General features: G+C 43.2%; 1 protein-coding gene across 1 annotated transcript in view; it reads left to right on the top strand.

The window, feature by feature from the left end:
• The window catches only part of adgrb2 (adhesion G protein-coupled receptor B2), a gene marked incomplete at both ends in the record, with an annotated part of 141,111 nt that overhangs the window by 61,294 nt on the left and 62,570 nt on the right, over window positions 1-17,247 (top strand). Inside the window, 3 exon segments of the mRNA XM_080045755.1 lie at window positions 4,597-4,676; window positions 5,509-5,611; window positions 11,642-11,685. Coding sequence (XP_079901881.1) covers window positions 4,597-4,676; window positions 5,509-5,611; window positions 11,642-11,685 — 227 coding nt within the window.

The following is a 17,247-nucleotide window of genomic DNA, read 5'->3' as shown; positions in this document are numbered from 1 at the left end:
AGAGTGGCCTTAATATTTGAGAACATAATTTTGGATTCCACGTTCCGATTTTGTCATTCTTTCCCTCAAACTCTGCCCTCAGAACTCATATTGCTCCAGTTTGCACTCAGGTTTACTTTTGCTTGTGCTCAAATGTATTGCTGCTCACACTCAAGATGAATCAGTGCTCGTGTAGATCTCCTGGTTCCAACTTCAGCTCTTCTCCTCACCCACTCTTGCTGCATATGCGCACTTTCCAATCATCTGTGTGAGGTTTCTGCTCTGCTATTGAATTTTTCTTTTGTGAAAACCGCCGGGTGCATTAACATTACTTGTTAGAGAGCCCCGTACGGGTGGTTACTGTTTAACCCGGTATATCCACTCCTGCCCCGGTGAAGAAAACAACATCACCTTTTTTCGACTCAGGAGCGAGAGGCCATTAGCGGATGGCTGCCCAACGACAATCGACTATCAAAGCTGTGCCAACGTACATATATATGGCAAAATAAAACAATATCACAAAAAGCTGGTTACAATCATAGCACCTTTTGAAATAAGATTTAAAAAAACGAACGTGAGGTCCTTGACTTTGACTGCACCCATTGGTGCTTTTTCCAATCAAAACAAACACTCATTTGTATTAAAGAATCAAGTAACCGCGATGAGCTGAGTTTCAGTTAAGTTGTCGTCCTGAAGTCTCCATCTTGAATTTCACACGAAAGGACCTGTCCCCACCCCACTTGGCCCTCTCTTCAGCCAAGGTCACGGCGAGAAGTTATCCCAGTGTGAATTCACACACTCAGAGATGTCCCTCATGGAAGCAGATAACAAGGTTTTCAAGGGCGTTGTAAGGCGACTGCTGAGAAGGCTTTGGACTGTAAAAAAGGGCCCTGGAGGGTTTCTTCAGTAACGCAGGTCTGTGAAGACACGTGTTACCTCCCCTCAAGAGCAGCAAATGTGCGTGCAATTTTTGAAAGACTTCTTGAAAAGCTTTTAGCCTTACACGAGAAAAGTTAACCCCTAGTATTGTAGTATTGACTGTTGCAAATGTTTTCCCCTGGTGTTTTAAGGAAGGCAGAGAAACAAGCAAAGTGATTGTCAAAATAAAGGCGGGAGAAATATCAAGAGAAAGAAAGACACGAGGAAGCACAGGAGCAAAAGTAGTGAGGGGGGGGGGGGGCAACAAAGGGACTTGAAAGATTGGGGAAGAAAGTTGTGTCTCACTTTCTTAAGAGAATTACTGTGTCAGGCGCCGAACGCAAGGAAAGGTCACATCCCACAGGAAATTTCAGTCACAGACTTCCTGTCTTTGGAGTCCCCCTGCACCAAATTAAAGTTCAGAGAGACTGTGGGCAGGGAGAGCAGAGCTATCGCTGACCTGTGACTTTCACTGATGACACAGACTTTCCTTTGATTGGCGTTCAAAACATCCTGTAAGCTGACCTCGGGAGGGCACCTCTCCTCAGCTCACCTATCTCTCTCTCTGTCTCTTTACCATGCACACTGTAATGAGCTTATGTTGTATCATTCTTCTCCTCAGTCTCTGCCCATCCAAGCATCTACCTTAATGTTACATCGCCATTTCATGAGTTTCCCGTGAGTTGTTTTATTGTATGTTAGTTGTTTATTTCGTATAGATTTAGCTTGACTTGGTGTATTGCTGCTGGCTGCTGCATTGTGATGTTGCCTTTTTTTTCTTTCTTCTCCATTAATCCTGCCTGTCCGTTCCACTTTACTACTTTGATGTTGTTTGTTTCCCTCCATCTCGTTCCCTTTGTCCATTATCCTTATAGTGTGCGGTGGCCAAGGTCTTTTGTCTCTGGCAGTGCCTTGTAGTGCAATCAAAGTGACCGGCTGCGTCACGTTTACCTGGCCAATCTTCTCATGTGATATTCATTGCGTGCCGTAGCCATTTAAGCATACGCTATTTGGTAAATTGGTTTATCCAAGATGCATACAGCCTTATGAGTTAGGGCTTTATTAGTGGCCCTCCTTGGGGAACTCTTCCCATTGGCGGTCGGCTGAGTTTGGGGTCTTCAGTTGATTGCTATCAGTTTGATTGGTTCATTTAGCCCATAATGAAAGCCTATCTCAGATGGGCAGCTTAAACATGCTCATAAAGGCACCATCGGCACCTTTTGTGTGTGCAGGTGCGTACACACAGTTGCGCACACATACACACAGCCAATTGATAGGTTCATGAAGCGCTTCACTGGGCACTGGCAGGGACTGTTCTTCACTGACTTTTCGAGGTGACAAACTCCCTCTCTCTCTCCCTCCACTGTCTCTGGCTTACCTCTCACAAACACACATGCAGGCACTCAATCTGCCTCAACGCCATCGTGCACACACATACATCGAGGCATACAAGCCGGGCGGTGACATCATATTTCAAACGCACCATTGCTGGTACATGCATAGTGTTACGCACCATTAACTTTGACGTATTAGTCAAGCAGGGACACAAACCACAGGGACTCCAGTCTCTAACAACGTGTTAAAAGACTGACTTCCTCATTTGCAGCTTTAGTTGAATTTGAAAATATCACAAATGCAAATTGGCCTCTAACTATTTCTGTAGAACTCAACGGCTCTGCAATCGCTGACCCTTAAAAAGGGGTGGCACTGCAGTCAGTTAATTTCTCTGAGCTCGAGCACATTACCCTATAGGTTCGTTCAAGTGGGCGAAAAAGTATCGCTAATTTGTGAGTGCTTTGTACAAACACGCAGAAGAAAGAAACTCGAAAAGGAATGAAAAGAGCGACTGGTAATGTTTGGAACGGGGGCTTTCGATCTTTGATTAAAGCCATAAATTAAGTTCTCGGCATCAACTCCCAAGCATATCTTTCACTGACAAATGGCATATTAAAGTCTGCAGCTTGATGACTGGTGGTTTTGCAATTTTGCCGGATTACAGCTGACCACCAATCATTTGGATGTCGGGGCAAAGCGGAGAGTGACGAAAAGTCTGTTCATGGGAAATTAGAGTTTTCGTGATTGAGTGCCTTTGTGGCATTAATCATCGAACCAAACGTAGGAGTGTAAAGCGCACACTCACACCCATACACTTGATTTACCATTTACCCGAAATACACTGAATTTCCCATTTGCATGCCTTTGCAGACGCTGTCCAATTAGGCTCCATCACACTCACTGGCCTTTCTCATTCTGACTTTGATCTGTTTTTTATTTATTTTTTATTTTGCCTCCTCACAGTCTCACCATTTATTTTTTTCTCCATGGTAGAGCTCTTGCTGTCTCTCCTCATCTGTCTTGCATAGCTATCTCTCTTCCTGAGTACTACATCTTTAGGCGGACAGATTTTTTGGGATGAGTCACCCCGGTATGTCTGATAGCGTCAGCCCCCTCCCCCTTTTTGTCTGCTCCTCACCCTCTTTGTGGGCTTATGCTGCTTCTCTCTCAGCCTTAAAAGGGCAAAAGATAGAATGGCATCTCTCATCATGAACTTTCCCCTTCTGTCTCTCTTGCCTCTTTTCAAGCCATCCCCGCTTGAGAAAAAAAAAATGACATTTACAAAGGGACACTACGTCTCTTTGGGAGCACCTGGTCTTTGTTGGGGTGAAACAACACTGTAGGGAGTGATGGAAGACAATGCATCGCCAGTAAGGACTTTTGAAAAGTCATGGAAAAGTTGACAAGTGGGATGGAGAATGGCAACGAACAACAGAGAACCATGAAACATGGCAGACAGCGAGGACATTTGAGACGAAGGACATTACTCTAAAGGGTGTGTGGACACTTGGATTTCATTGGATTTATTTCACTCAAGTTAAAGGAGAAGTAAGCAATATATTTTTTAAGAGGATGGATTTTTCTCATACAGCAATCACTTAAACGGTATGCACAGTCAGTTCATAACACAGGTCTCCCAGTCATTCAGCTTTGCAGTGATTGCCAGATAAAATGTTGAATATCTCGCCAATGCTGCTTAAAGGCAAACCAGTTGAAAAAAATAGTGTCTCTCCACCCACACCAAGCTGAGGTATTTTTCTACTCAGAGGCTTAATAGGTCTAAGTGTGGAATATGTAGCTGTCACACGGGGCCCTCCTGAAGGCACTGCAAATAACCTTTTCTTTTTTTATTGTTTGTTTGCTTTTTGATGTAGTGAATTCCACCCTAGGAGTATAGTATGTAAATGAAGCTGAAAGTGCAGGGTGATATGCGACAGGTGAAGGCTGTGCTTGTCCGCTTCACAAACTAACAGCTGTGTTTTGCAATTTTATTTATTTGCATTCAGAGAGATAATTCCGGCCTATAATTGTAAATGTCAAATTAGATCATTTATTTGTATTTTATTTAAGTGTTATGTATTATTGCTTATACAAACACGATATAGCCTATTTTGCACTGGGATTTATTATTGTTTTTTGTATGTGTTTTATTTTTTGAAAAATGGCAAGTATGAAATCGTAAAGAAATAAACAGCGCATCTTTATTTGTACCCCTTGCCATTCCATGGGATAAAAAGTGGAATACTAAATAAATCAATTGATGGATACATGATTTACATGTGATTATGGAAGTGTTTAAAGGGAAACCATTGGCACCTATTTGCGTTGATCAGTCGCAAAATGGTCTGTGTTTCAGAAGCAGAGCTGGATTCAGAGTCTCCGATGTACTATGTCATCGGAGCCATCTTGTACAGGACGTTGGGCGTCATCTTACCTGCACCAAAGTGAGTATTTCCTGTCTAATTATTTTTAATGATTCAAGCATTTCAAACCCCAGCGTACCTTCTACGACTTCCCCTGCCATTTCTATTACCTCTCTGCATTATCTTTTTCCTCAGATAACTTTTAAATCTCTCTTGTACTTTGCTTTTTGATTTCATTTTCGATACCTTTCTATTCCTGTGCCCTTTCTTCTCCCGCTTCTTCTCTCTCTATCTCATTCCAACTTCCAATTCTCCACCTGTCTCTTCTCTCGTAGTGTCTATGTTGCTTCTCCCCCCTTTTTTCTCGTGGCTGCCTATAGTTATCAGACACATGTCTTGGATCTCCAAGAAAAAGTACATTTCCGTAGACATCCTTCCCTTGATCTTTTTTTTTTTGCATTGTGAACTTATTTTTGGAAGTGTAAAGTAGGGCTTGGAATGGGCGTGGGCCTATAGTGGCTCCTGAAACTTGTAAAGATCTGGAGAAACATAGAAGTTAGGAGAAATCAGGAGGTTGTCAAAAGGCCACTATGATATGGTGTATGGCTCTGTTCAATACTAACTGGCCCAGTGACCTGTTTCAATGTAGGCGCTAGCTCTGGCTTTCTAGTGTTTTTGTTTAGATGTTCATATGTGTGTGTGTTGGGTGTGTGTCCTTCTGGGTGTGTTTGAATGCATGCAATGTTGTTGTGTGTATGACAGACATATAAGAAATCAGCTCGTCAGCATAGTCCCCCTTTATCTCTATGTTTTTTAGGGCCCAATTTGAGCCAAATGTGAATGTGCAAATTATAAAAAAATAAAATAAACAAATAACACCCTTTTGTGTGTGATTGTGTGTGTGTCTCTGCAGTGCCCCGGCGGTGATCAACTCCAAGCTCATGACGGTGACAGTACGGCCTGAACCGCAACCCAGTGAGCCAATGGTAGTGGTGGAGCTATCGCCGCTTATCAATGTAAGTTTGTATTTCTTTTTTCTTTTTTTTAAATCACAAATGTTCCCCTTATTTTCATGCAAATAGAAAAAACACTGATTATGAAGCTATATGTATCTCATTTCAAGACGTATTGGTGTTGAGAATGGTATACTCCCTCATCTGCATCGTCTATATCCCAGCCGCTCTTGGGAGTATTCGTTCGGATGAGTGTGTAACTTTCTAACCACCAGGAAAAAACAGCGTATTTGCACAGTAGTATAAAGCCACGAAAAAAATAAAATAAAAATAAAAAATGATTCCATATTAGGCACTTTCCAATGCAATGGTGTTTTGCATTTTTCACTACAAGCAAACTTTGGCCCAAGAAAATACATTTGTTCAAGGCTTTTAAGGATTCTCTTCTCTCCCCGCTGACCCATGTTTCCTGAGTTCAGATGAAAGAGAGAGTGCTGCATGCTATAAAGCGCCGTGGAGCTCTGTGAATTGCCTGAATAAATGCAGACCTGTTTGACTTCTTCATATCCCGCTGTCTCCCGGTGCCTATTCAGTTTATATTACAGTGGAGTGTGTTATTATAAACGACTCGTGGGGTGTTTTAAGCCGAAAAGGACTAAGTGCAAGTTTAATGAGAGGCACTCCTCGCAAACACCTCAATAAGATGTGGGTTTCATTAGGCATTCTTCTGTATAGAGGTAGGCACAGTTTTGAAAAATAATGTTGAATATTTAACGGCACTCTGTAGACAGACAACACAAACACACAGAGACATAGCTATATGTATATATACACACACACACACACATAGACATCATAACATCTTCCAATGAAATTACTCTCTTGCTGTATTAACCGCGGGACCCGAGGGTCAAAATTATTGCACATTGTTTTCATTATGACGACGTTGTATTCATTTTCCCAGCAAACCAATCTCCCCTGCTTTAAAACCACTGATTCATCTCTTAATTATGGCATTTCCTTTCTCTGCATATTACTGTTATCTCCCTGTTGTTCAGCTCTTTTACACTCTTGGCAAAGCAGAGGGACTGCAGGTTGCAACGACTCTGTCTAGAAGATGATGTTGTATTGCTGATCCTAGCATGCTGGTCTGGATTACTCACTGCTAAGGGCACATACACAGTAGAGTACAGAGGCTATAGCACAGAATCCGGAGGGTATATGCACATATGCACACCTTCCACCAGTGTTAGTGCAGGGGTATTCAAGCTATTAAATGTAATACTTCCCTAAACTTTGTTGATTCAAATCAGTTACATTTAATTGGATAGATAGATAGATAGATAGATAGATAGATAGATAGATAGATAGATAGATAGATAGATAGATAGATAGATAGATAGATAGATAGATAGATAGATAGATAGATAGATAGACAGATAGATAGATGGTTTCCATTCAATTGCAACCAGTGTTCATGGTCTTAGTCATAGCCACGCATATCCATAATTGCTACTTTAAATGCATTTGGGTGTTTGCAGCTGTAACTGCCAAAAGCAAAATAACGGACAACTACATGTTTCTTTTGTATTTAAAGTAGTTTGTATTAGTAGTCTTGCACTGAGAGAAGTTTAAGATCACAGCAATTTGTTTTGACATTTCGGGAAATAAACCTTTCACGTTAGCTTTAAAGCGGCTACGAGTAACATTTAAATATCTTTTAAACAGCCTCATGTTTCCTCACATAATCATAAATTACCTTTAACAGCAAACGAGACCATCAGTGCAAAGAAAGACGTTTTTATATAGTTTTTATTACTGCTTTTGGTCTGGTCGCACACCCAGTCCGATTTTCGGTTCGCTCGTGCAGGCTCTATGGTCACATATCCGTATTTGTCGCAGATTTCAGTGTGGCGCTGCAACGCGATTTGAGAAGACTATCCATCCAGGTGAGGGAAGGGGAGCGGGAGCCTTGTTTGAGACAGTTATTTGTCGTCATAATGACTGATAACGGGGCTGAACCATCAAAGAAAAAAAAGAGAATGCAATGAAGAAAAGCTAAAAGGGAGAGTGATATAGGCTACGGGCGGGACGAGGGCGTTGCCAAGCAACGTGTATACAATTTCACGAGAGCGAAACTAGACTGCAGTGTTTACTCCTAAATGAATGAGCGGTTGGTACTAACACAAAGTTTGCTTTGCTTCACCATCATCAGATAACCATTATCTGAAATAGTCATTATTTACATCAACAACACAAACACATTACCTCATCGTGATCCATACTAACTGCCATCTCTCGTTCATTCGCTTTCTGTGAGGACACGTAATCTTTCAGCTCCGTGAGAGAGAGTAGTTAGGTGACGATGCTGCATCAACTCATTGCAATCAGGTGTGTGTAGCACTGACTGGCATTAGTTGATGCAGTGTCAAAACCACTCTCACAGAGCCGAAAAGAGTCCTCACACTTTCAACACACGGACATGCACTATATTGCGCCCTTCTAAGTTCACACTCGCACGCCTGGCACGAGCTAGAAAACAGCTTTGTGACAGCGGGCGTCGTAAAAATACTACCGCTTTTGTCCAAAGGGGACGCCAACATGCCATGTTACTCGTAGTGGCTTTAAGTGAGAAGATCAATCCGCTCATATGTTTGTGAAGTATGAAGCCGTAGCCAGCAGCTGGTTAGAAGACTGGACACAGTGTGAATCAGCTTGCTAGCTGGCTGTGGGCTCGTTGGCTCTGTCTGAAGGTAACAAAATCCACCTGCAATGAACTTCTAAAGGTTGTTTTCAGAAAGAGCCTGCGGCCTGGTAGCTAGCTACTGTGACTCCGTCTTTCTGTTTTCTGTCTTTATGCTAAGCTAAGCTTGCCTTCTGCTGTCTGCGGCTACTTACTTATTTAATGGAAATATATGAACAACGTAGATCTCAACTGAACATGGGGAAGAAAAATAAGCATGTTTTCCTTCAAAATGTGGAATGATACTGCCCAACACAGCAAGCAATGTAGGTGCATGCACACAGAGTCATTTCACTTCAGAGCTAGGTGTTAGTGTTGCTCTGCTTGGCCTGAAATTTGTCAGGTGGAAAAATAATATCCTGAGCTACTATATGGAAACTAGCGGAGACAGGGAAGTGAAAAAAATGAAAAAGTGGGGGTCTCCTGTTATGGTCTTTTGGCTTCAGTTGGTTGTCTACCTTGGCCAGTGTAGAAAACGCCCAGCTGCCATGGCAACAGCTGCCTCAGGCTTCACTCTCAAAGGGCTTGTGTTGTAAGGGGTCTTCTGTACATGGTCATGTCGGTTCAGAGAGTCTTAACCAACTCAGACTCCCTGCTTAATGTTCACTGGTGTCAAGGTGTGTGTGTGTGTGTGTGTGTGTGTGTGTGTGTGTGTGTGTGTGTGTGTGTGTGTGTGTGTGTGTGTGTGTGTGTGTGTGTGTGTGTCTTTAATGGGGAGTAAGAAGGAGGATGTCGGAATTAAGCGCGGTGCCCTTACAGTAGCCCTTTCTCTCTGCTATCCTTCCACTTTAGCTTTTTTTCAATTTCAAAGGCAACGCTGATTAGCTCTACGACATCAGCCGTATCCCTCGCTGGTAATTCCCCAGTTTACTTCCATCAGTCGTAAAGAAGCATCATCCAGGCTGCTTGCTATTTCATTTTCTATAATCTACTATGATATGAAAATTGGAAGGCTTTTAAGAACGTCTGAACCAGTGTGGGTCTATTGTTCTGTTATAGTAGCACATTTCACCTGATTACCTACCTTGCCGTATTTACCGATAATATGCATTAAGAGTTCCCTCGCCCCAACCCAAATGGCTCCTCCATTTACATGAGAATACCGTGTGAAGAAAATGGCCTCTCTTTTGTGGAGAAAAATAAAAGAGCTGCTAAGGTAGAGACGCCGCTATTAGCGTCCATAAATGCGCCTGTTAGAATCAGCAAGGCGTTTTTTTTTCTCCTGTTTTAGATACATCAGTAGAGTAGACACCGACATTATGCAAGGTTTTCAGGCGTTAAAGGGGTAAAGACTGGAGGCAGACGTGGTGGGAGTACACTGGGTGTCACTCCAGCTGTGTAGCGTAACAGTCGGGCACGGTGCCCGCTGATTGATAGCTTGAATGCTAAGAGAGCGCCGCGACGCACAATGCACGCCCAAGGGGACAGCTAATGTCGCCGGCATTAGGGGGAAGAACAAAGCGCTGTCCATCCATAAATCTATCTGTCAGCCTTGCCTAGTTCTAAGCGTTTGCATCATCCCTGTCTACTCATGTCCAGCCAAGTAGAGACCCAGAGTTCTGTTCAGAGTGTGTGTGTGTGTGTGTGTGTGTGTGTGTGTGTGTGTGTGTGTGCGCGCGCGTGTGTGACCTTGCCTCCAGAGCAATACAGTGAATTCTCATTATGGTGCAGACTTGAGTGTCCTCCCTCTCCCTTTTTTTCTCATTCAAAAATACTGTTGATATTCAGAAAACATTCACTTTGCTCTGCCCTCAAGATGGGGTCATTCCTCCATTTCTTTTTCCTTTCTTTTTTTCTAAGGCTGCATTGAGTCTACTTTCATTGGACATTATCCCCTGTGTAATGGGCAGAACAGTGTGGCTTGTCGTGGAATTTCTGTTATAATCTCCTTTACCATGAGGGGGAGCTCAAAGGCAAAGTGCTATAATGCAGGACTTCAGGAAGGACCAACATAATGGAATAGAGAGAGAGAAAGAGAGAGAGAGTGAGAGAGACAGGGATCCATTTTCATCTGCATCAGGCCCCGCTGGAAGAATGGCATCTCAATTGTGGGTAGCCGATGTAGTTACACAAGAGGCCCATCAGTCTTCCTCTGTATAAAAGAAGCCAGATAGTGAATTGGCCAATTGTTTTTTTTTCTCTCTCAGACTATAGGGGGTTGCACTTTTGGACTTTTTCGAAGACTTTGAATGCTTTTCTGTGTTTGAATTAAAGTAAAAAAAAAAACACCAGAGTTCACCTGAAACCAATCCCGATCCAATTCCTTACCAAATGAGGCGTGGTGTAGCCGGGGGTTGACCGGGGACACACACACACACACACACACACATTCTTTAAGGCCAATCACCTATGCAGCGATCGCCCAAGAAGAAGTTATGAGGAGTCCGTTAAAGATATCGATCCCCCTGATTGATTCACTGATTGAGTCACACAGCGAGTCTTTTTTCCACACAGCGTCACGCATGGCCGGGTCTTGATTACCAGATGATTCACCTGCCTTTTTCGAGCCCCCCACCCCACACACACACACACACACACACACACACACACACACACACACACACACACACACACACACACACACACACAATCGGCTTTTGGCTCGATGACTTAAGAGTGAGCAGATAGCAAATGACCAGCGTTTAAGACTGTCACGAGGCCCTGCCTGCCTGACCTTCTTTCTTTTCCTTTTGTGTTTTTTTTTAATCAATTCCAGCCAGGAATACATCCGAGGATGTTTAAGAGATAAAAGGAACTAACACGATTTATTAGGCACTTGAAGTGACTTCGGCGAGCTTTTACACACTCTTGAAAGGGCCTCTTCCTCACAATAAGTACTTTATTTGTTTTATACTGAAGTACATTGTACAGCTTTATAGTTATTTACTTTTTTGCTTTACCACTTCCCTAACGTGGTTGCACTTAAGTAGGAGGATTTGAATGCTTTGCCACCACTGCATGTTTTATGACCCCAACCTGATGTGTATTATTGTCCATGAAATGCCTTTTCCTATTTCTCTCTCTCTCAAGTCGCAAGCCTTTTCTCTCGTTTTGCAACAACATCAGCTATTTGCCTCTGCTCTGTCCTCTGACAATGACTGTTTTCTATCATCCCTCCCTCCCACCGTCTGTCTCAATCCGTCTCTTTCATTGTCTGTTTACCTCTCTCCATCGCCCATGCAGCATCCCTCTCTTTCTCCTCTGGCAAAAACAAGCTATTCTGTCTTCTCCCTGCCTCTTTCTCTCTCTCTCTCTGTCTCATACTCTCGACTGACAATAACGGCTTATCTTCTCTCTCTCTCCCCAACCACCCTCCACTCCCCTTCCTCCCCTCTTCCCATATCTTGCAGGGCACATCCGATCCACAGTGCGTCGTCTGGGACTATGGCAACCTGTAAGTTACTCCAAATAATTCTGACACTCATTCTGTGTGCATGTCAGTATGTGCAGTGTGTGTGTGTGTGTGTGTGTCTGTGTGTGTGTGTGTGTGTGTGATGTTTATCCTGTGTTTGCTCATGTCACAGCCATTTTATTAACGGACTGAAGATAGTCTAATGAAGTTCCCCCGTGTTAGTGTTCATTAAATTGGTCAATAAGAACAAACACCATTCTCTTTGTGTTGTTAATTCAAAAGGTAACATTACCCAGATCGCATCTGGCTTCTAGCAAATGGGTTTTTCTCTACTATGTCTATGTAGGCCACTGACTCTTTGACATTGTAGTCTGTCTGTGCATAGTGGATCATCTGGTGGACTACATAAGTGAACTACATAATGCAACACCAGCCCAATTGATCGCGCTGTTTTAACCATTAACCCAAATAGTGATTCATTTTTTGTCAATAACAAAAGGCAACGTTGTTCAGAAGCACTAAACCACAGTTTTGGTTCTAGTTCATCGTCCCCATTGAACCACCCATGTCAGTATAGAGTCACTGAACAGATGCATTCCTGTCTCCTACACAAGTATTATACAACCAATGTTAGAGTAAATGTGATTTCTGTAAGTTGTAAAGTCTGTAAAGTCATGGTGGGTGGTTATCTTTGGTAATGGAGGTAGAAGAGGGTATGTAGTTAGGTTTAGGCCCATAATTCACCAGTTATGTGTCAGGAAAAGATCATGGTATTTGTTTGAACATCACAAAACTCAACACATCCTGTCAAATGCTTTAGGTAGCATTGCCTTTTCAATATCTACAGTGACCATAACAATACTGCAGTAATGTAAATTGCTTTGATGTTACGTTTAACATATTGCCAGGGAAGGATATTCTTCAGGACAATGAATACCTTTGATGTGAGCAACTTGCAGACACCTTCAGTGTGAACACTTTGCGTTTGCAGTGAACATTCTGCAGTGACAGCCATTAAAAATGTCTTCAACAGGTCAAATGGACTGTCATAGGAATTGAATTGGTCATGGGCCCGTCGCAGTAGGACTACCTGTCTACTGTGACGATTAAACATTCTGGTGAGCTCAGCTTTTCCCTTGAGATCACATTAGTTAGAGAGCACTTCTAGAGGAGTGCTCTGCAGTGACCATAGCACACAATGGGGACTGCAGGTTCACACGCCGGAGATAAGACCGTCGTAACTTATCAGACTACCACTCTGCGCCGAGGTAGGGGAGGAAACAAAACTCGACAAAGTCAATTTACTAGCCGGCAGATTACGGCTGCAATCAAATTAAATTTGCAGACATTACGAGGGGCAGAGAGCCAAACAGAATATAAAGTGGCAAGGTGGCGGCGATGTCTATCAAACACAAACACACTCAAACCGGGAAGAATGTGGCAAAAATCCAAATGTATTTGCAAAGGGATTAAGTAATGTGCTTGCACACACAAACAGACGGAGCACACACAATACACACACTGACCAAGACCTGGGTTTATGTTACATTTGCTGAAATGCAAGGAACATGTGTTAAATGTAATCTATCGTGCAGCAACAGTTATTTTGACATTGGTTGCCAGCAAACACTAGCAACCCAACAAGAATGTTCCAGTTATAAGAACAGAAGCTGTTCGAACCAGCCAGGAGTATCGACATGGGAAATGTGTTGTCTATAGTCAAAGCACATGTCAGTCAATTCATGTTCTTGTTTATCGGTTGTTAACATTTTGCGCTAATGCACAGACGCGACCACTTCTGTGTTCACAGCCTTAAGTCATCACACCATGCTGTGTGGATGCACGGATGCTGTTGGGAGGAAGTGCGAGGCTGTTAGAACCCAGCCAACCGGCGTGCAGCAATTAAAGATAGCGAGATATTAGTGGCAATATCGGGTGGTCACATATGGACTTCCTCATGTATACATAATGGATATCAAGGGCAACAGAATGACACATCCTGCACAGGGACCAATGTAACATTAAAGCTCTACTATGTAAGATTTTCAATATAAAAAAAAAAGTGTTTGTATTTATAATTTTTATCTCTAGCATTTTGTCCCCAACAACCATTCCACATAAATTTGACTTTTCAGTCTCTACTGTTTTCCCCCGAATCCCCAGAATCACGCAGGCACTGAGGAAGTACTAATGTATTACTAAAAATACACACTTTTGATTACTGTACGGCTAATTATTCAGACATGGCGGAGCACTCAATATAGAAGAGACCACATATTCCTGTGACATACTGCAGTTACGTAGTATAGCTTTAACACACGCAGGTACACACACACACACACACACACACTCTGACTGCACTGTTTTGATATTGCAGTCTCTCCTCCTGTTTATCCCTGTCTGTGTGCGCGGGCAGGAGATCTTGACTGGAGCTGGGGCGGGGAGCGTGTCGTTTGCAGTTGATTCGGGGTGGAGAACACGTTGTACTAAAGCAAGCCATTTGTTTTGCTGGAGGGATAATATCACCTCGCTCAACCTGGCTGTCTCTCTGGCTGACTTTCTGTCCGTCTATCTGCGCTCACAGGGCCTTTGAGGGCTGAGCAGGAGGCGGATGAGAGGTGGAGAATGTATAGATAGATAGCAATGCGGCGGGGAACGGCATGCATACACCATGCCAGCTGAACCAGACAGCAGGCGTGAGAAAAGTAACTGTATTTTGCAGACTACAGTATATTTAGTGCCCACAGATGCACCTACCTACATAAACAAATAAAAAAACAGATGATATAATATATTGCCTGTGTATCTTTCCCCCTCTTAATCGTTCTAATGCCAAAGGGGTAATGTACACTCACTCGGAGATTAGGGATCACGTAGAGGGCTCAACAAAAAAATCTCCCTCATTCTCATCACAATTGCCTGCATGCAGCTTTTTTTCAGCAGTGTCGGTGCAGTTAGAAAACAGGACCACAATTTTGGTTGGTATAGCTCCCTCCCTCCATATGTTCTCTCTCTCTCTCTCCTCTCTCTCTCTTTCTCTCTCTTTTTCTCCTCTCTCCTCTCTCTCTCTCTCTCTCTCTCTCTCTCTCTCAGCTGGCGAAAGTTGGCCAACAGTTTGCGGCACTCACAGTTCATCTCGGTATTTATGTGTGAGTGTTTATTTATTTATTTTGCCCCTAACAGGCCCATATGTCTGCGCCATCTGCCGTGCGCCCGAGCCTGTGTCTCCTCAACCTCCTCTCATTCATCTATTTTGCCTCGCCGCCTCGAAAAAAAGAGATACCGTTATGTTCAGCTTTTGTTAAAAAAAAAAAAAGTTTTAACAAGGTTTTCGAGGATAGGAATACAGTCTTTTTCTACACCTGGTTTGGAGGTGGTAAAGGAATGTATGTCTACCTTGAATCTTCACTGGGTTATTTCCCCCCACAGTGTGTCTCGTCTCTTCGTTTCTCTGCTGTCCCTCACTCACTCAACGGAAATGATAATCTAGGTCCAGCTCTGTATTTGCCGTGCGCATTGGTTGCCGACCTTGCCTCTGGCATATCTGATCTTTGACCCTCACTTTGCTTGAGTGCGGGATATCAGGCTGAGCCCCCAATGACATACAAACACCATACTATACAGTGGAGAACTAATCTTATATCTGCTGCATTATAGATTATACCGTGGCTCAGTTCGATTGCATGTACATTCCACTCCCATATGTACTCGACTGATTTTATAGCCTCTGGTTATTTTAATCAGAACTAACCACTTTTTTTTTCTTTCTGGCCTCTACAGAATATACAGTACGTTGCACTACTTAAACATTTATTTATGTATCACTCGCAATATGAGCGAGGCAACATATCGCCATCTTATTTTTTTTATGGCACGCTTTAAAAATGATGACCCAGTAGTTACAGATGAATGTAATATACACTTTAGATGGATGGATGGCAGTAAGCCTGTGAAGGGTTGAGGGTCAGTTAATCCCATTTCTAATCCTCAGTCAGTAGTGGTCTTTCCGCTCGGATCTGTGGTAAAAGACCTTGCACCCTACCCCCACCACCGCACATCACATCAGCCATAGAGTCATAATGGGCAAAGTCACAAGTCGTTTTCTGACATCCTCATTCCTGACACGGGTTAGATTGAGGCTCAAGACTGATCCGGTGCTGCTGTCAGCTTTGGCAGTTCTCAACCTTAAACAAAAAAAAAGTAAAAGGCACATTCTGCACTCTGCCAACAAAAAAACAAGCTGGACACAAATCTGCCCAAAATGTAATCACATGTATCGCGCAAAATGGCATAGCGGCCAAGTTGTGACCGCATAGCCAAGTGTATGGCACTCTCCTCGTTCTCATATCGGCTGGTTATACGGAAGAGAGACGGATAGATAGTTGCATCAATCTAACATTGCACTCATACAACACTGTCAGACTCACAATAAATAGTTCTCAAAGAGAGCAATATTTCTTTCTTTTATTCTTCCTTACAAATCCCTGTACTTCCCACAATGCAATTTTTAGTAGAAATGTATTTGTCCGGATGGATGTGAGCCCTGTATTAGACCCTCTCCATTGTGCACCCCATCCCATCTGTGGCAGATGCAATGGACTCTTTAATATACCTAAACCCATTTTGACCCTGAACAGTTTTAAGTGGGCATGGGACACAGATGGATAAGACAGTAAAGTTGATGCAATACAGACAATCAATGTCATCACTGAGGAGACAGCGTAAGTCTCAAGAACAGCGCTCCATATGTTTCAGTCTTTACAAGGTAGTAGCCGAAGACATATGGCAGACAATACAGTGTGTATCTCTGGTACCCTAAACAACTGGCATGCTTTATTTTGCTTCTGAACTTCAGTGGAACCCTCTTTCAAGTTTGGAAAGTGCAGACAACAGATGTGGTATAGTAAAAGTAGGCGGGGAAGAAGTTTGGCTTTTTGCTTTCACCCCATCTGAGATTGCAATGCATAGCCTTAAATGATCACTTATCAAAACGTTGGATGTTTCCTCATCTCTTCCCTATCATTGCAGAAACACACGCACTAAGACACTTAACATTGTACCAGGAGGAGGATGAAGGGAGGGGGGGGGGGGGTGGAGGGCTGACAGGGCTTGCTCCACTTTTCCATCCGACAGAGCAGAAGGGATCAAGACTCAGTCAAACAGCGAGTCAGCACGGCAAGAGGGAGTCGGCCAGCACAGGGCTTAGGTTATGTGTGGGGCTCTGCCTCCATTGGGCGTGAACAGACGTGGACAGGCTCTCAGCTCATTCCCCCCCCCCCCAGCCATCACAACAGTCCTTAGAGAGAGCGTGTTAAAGCGTGGCATAGCTTCAGTTTCTTGTGGGTTCTCCGCAGTGAGCTTCAGGGGACGTTTTGATGGCTTAAGTAGCTGTTAGAGTTTGGGATGACTTCTGAGTCTAAACTTTTGTTCTGTGCATCTCCTTCTGCTACTGGACTTCATGGATAAGCGTTGGCTGCTATATGCACGTATGGAAATGTATTCTTCTTAAGATTGGCTGATGGAACGTTAGGATGGTTTATTTTTCTATGCATTAGTCCATATTGATCGGAGGTTGTCATGTGACCATGTGGGTGTGGAACGCAG

Source organism: Ammodytes marinus (assembly GCF_949987685.1).
Source record: "Ammodytes marinus genome assembly, chromosome: 17".
NCBI lineage: Eukaryota > Metazoa > Chordata > Actinopteri > Uranoscopiformes > Ammodytidae > Ammodytes > Ammodytes marinus.
Note: the sequence above shows the minus strand (reverse complement) of the source record. Positions and strands in the feature narration are given on the sequence as shown.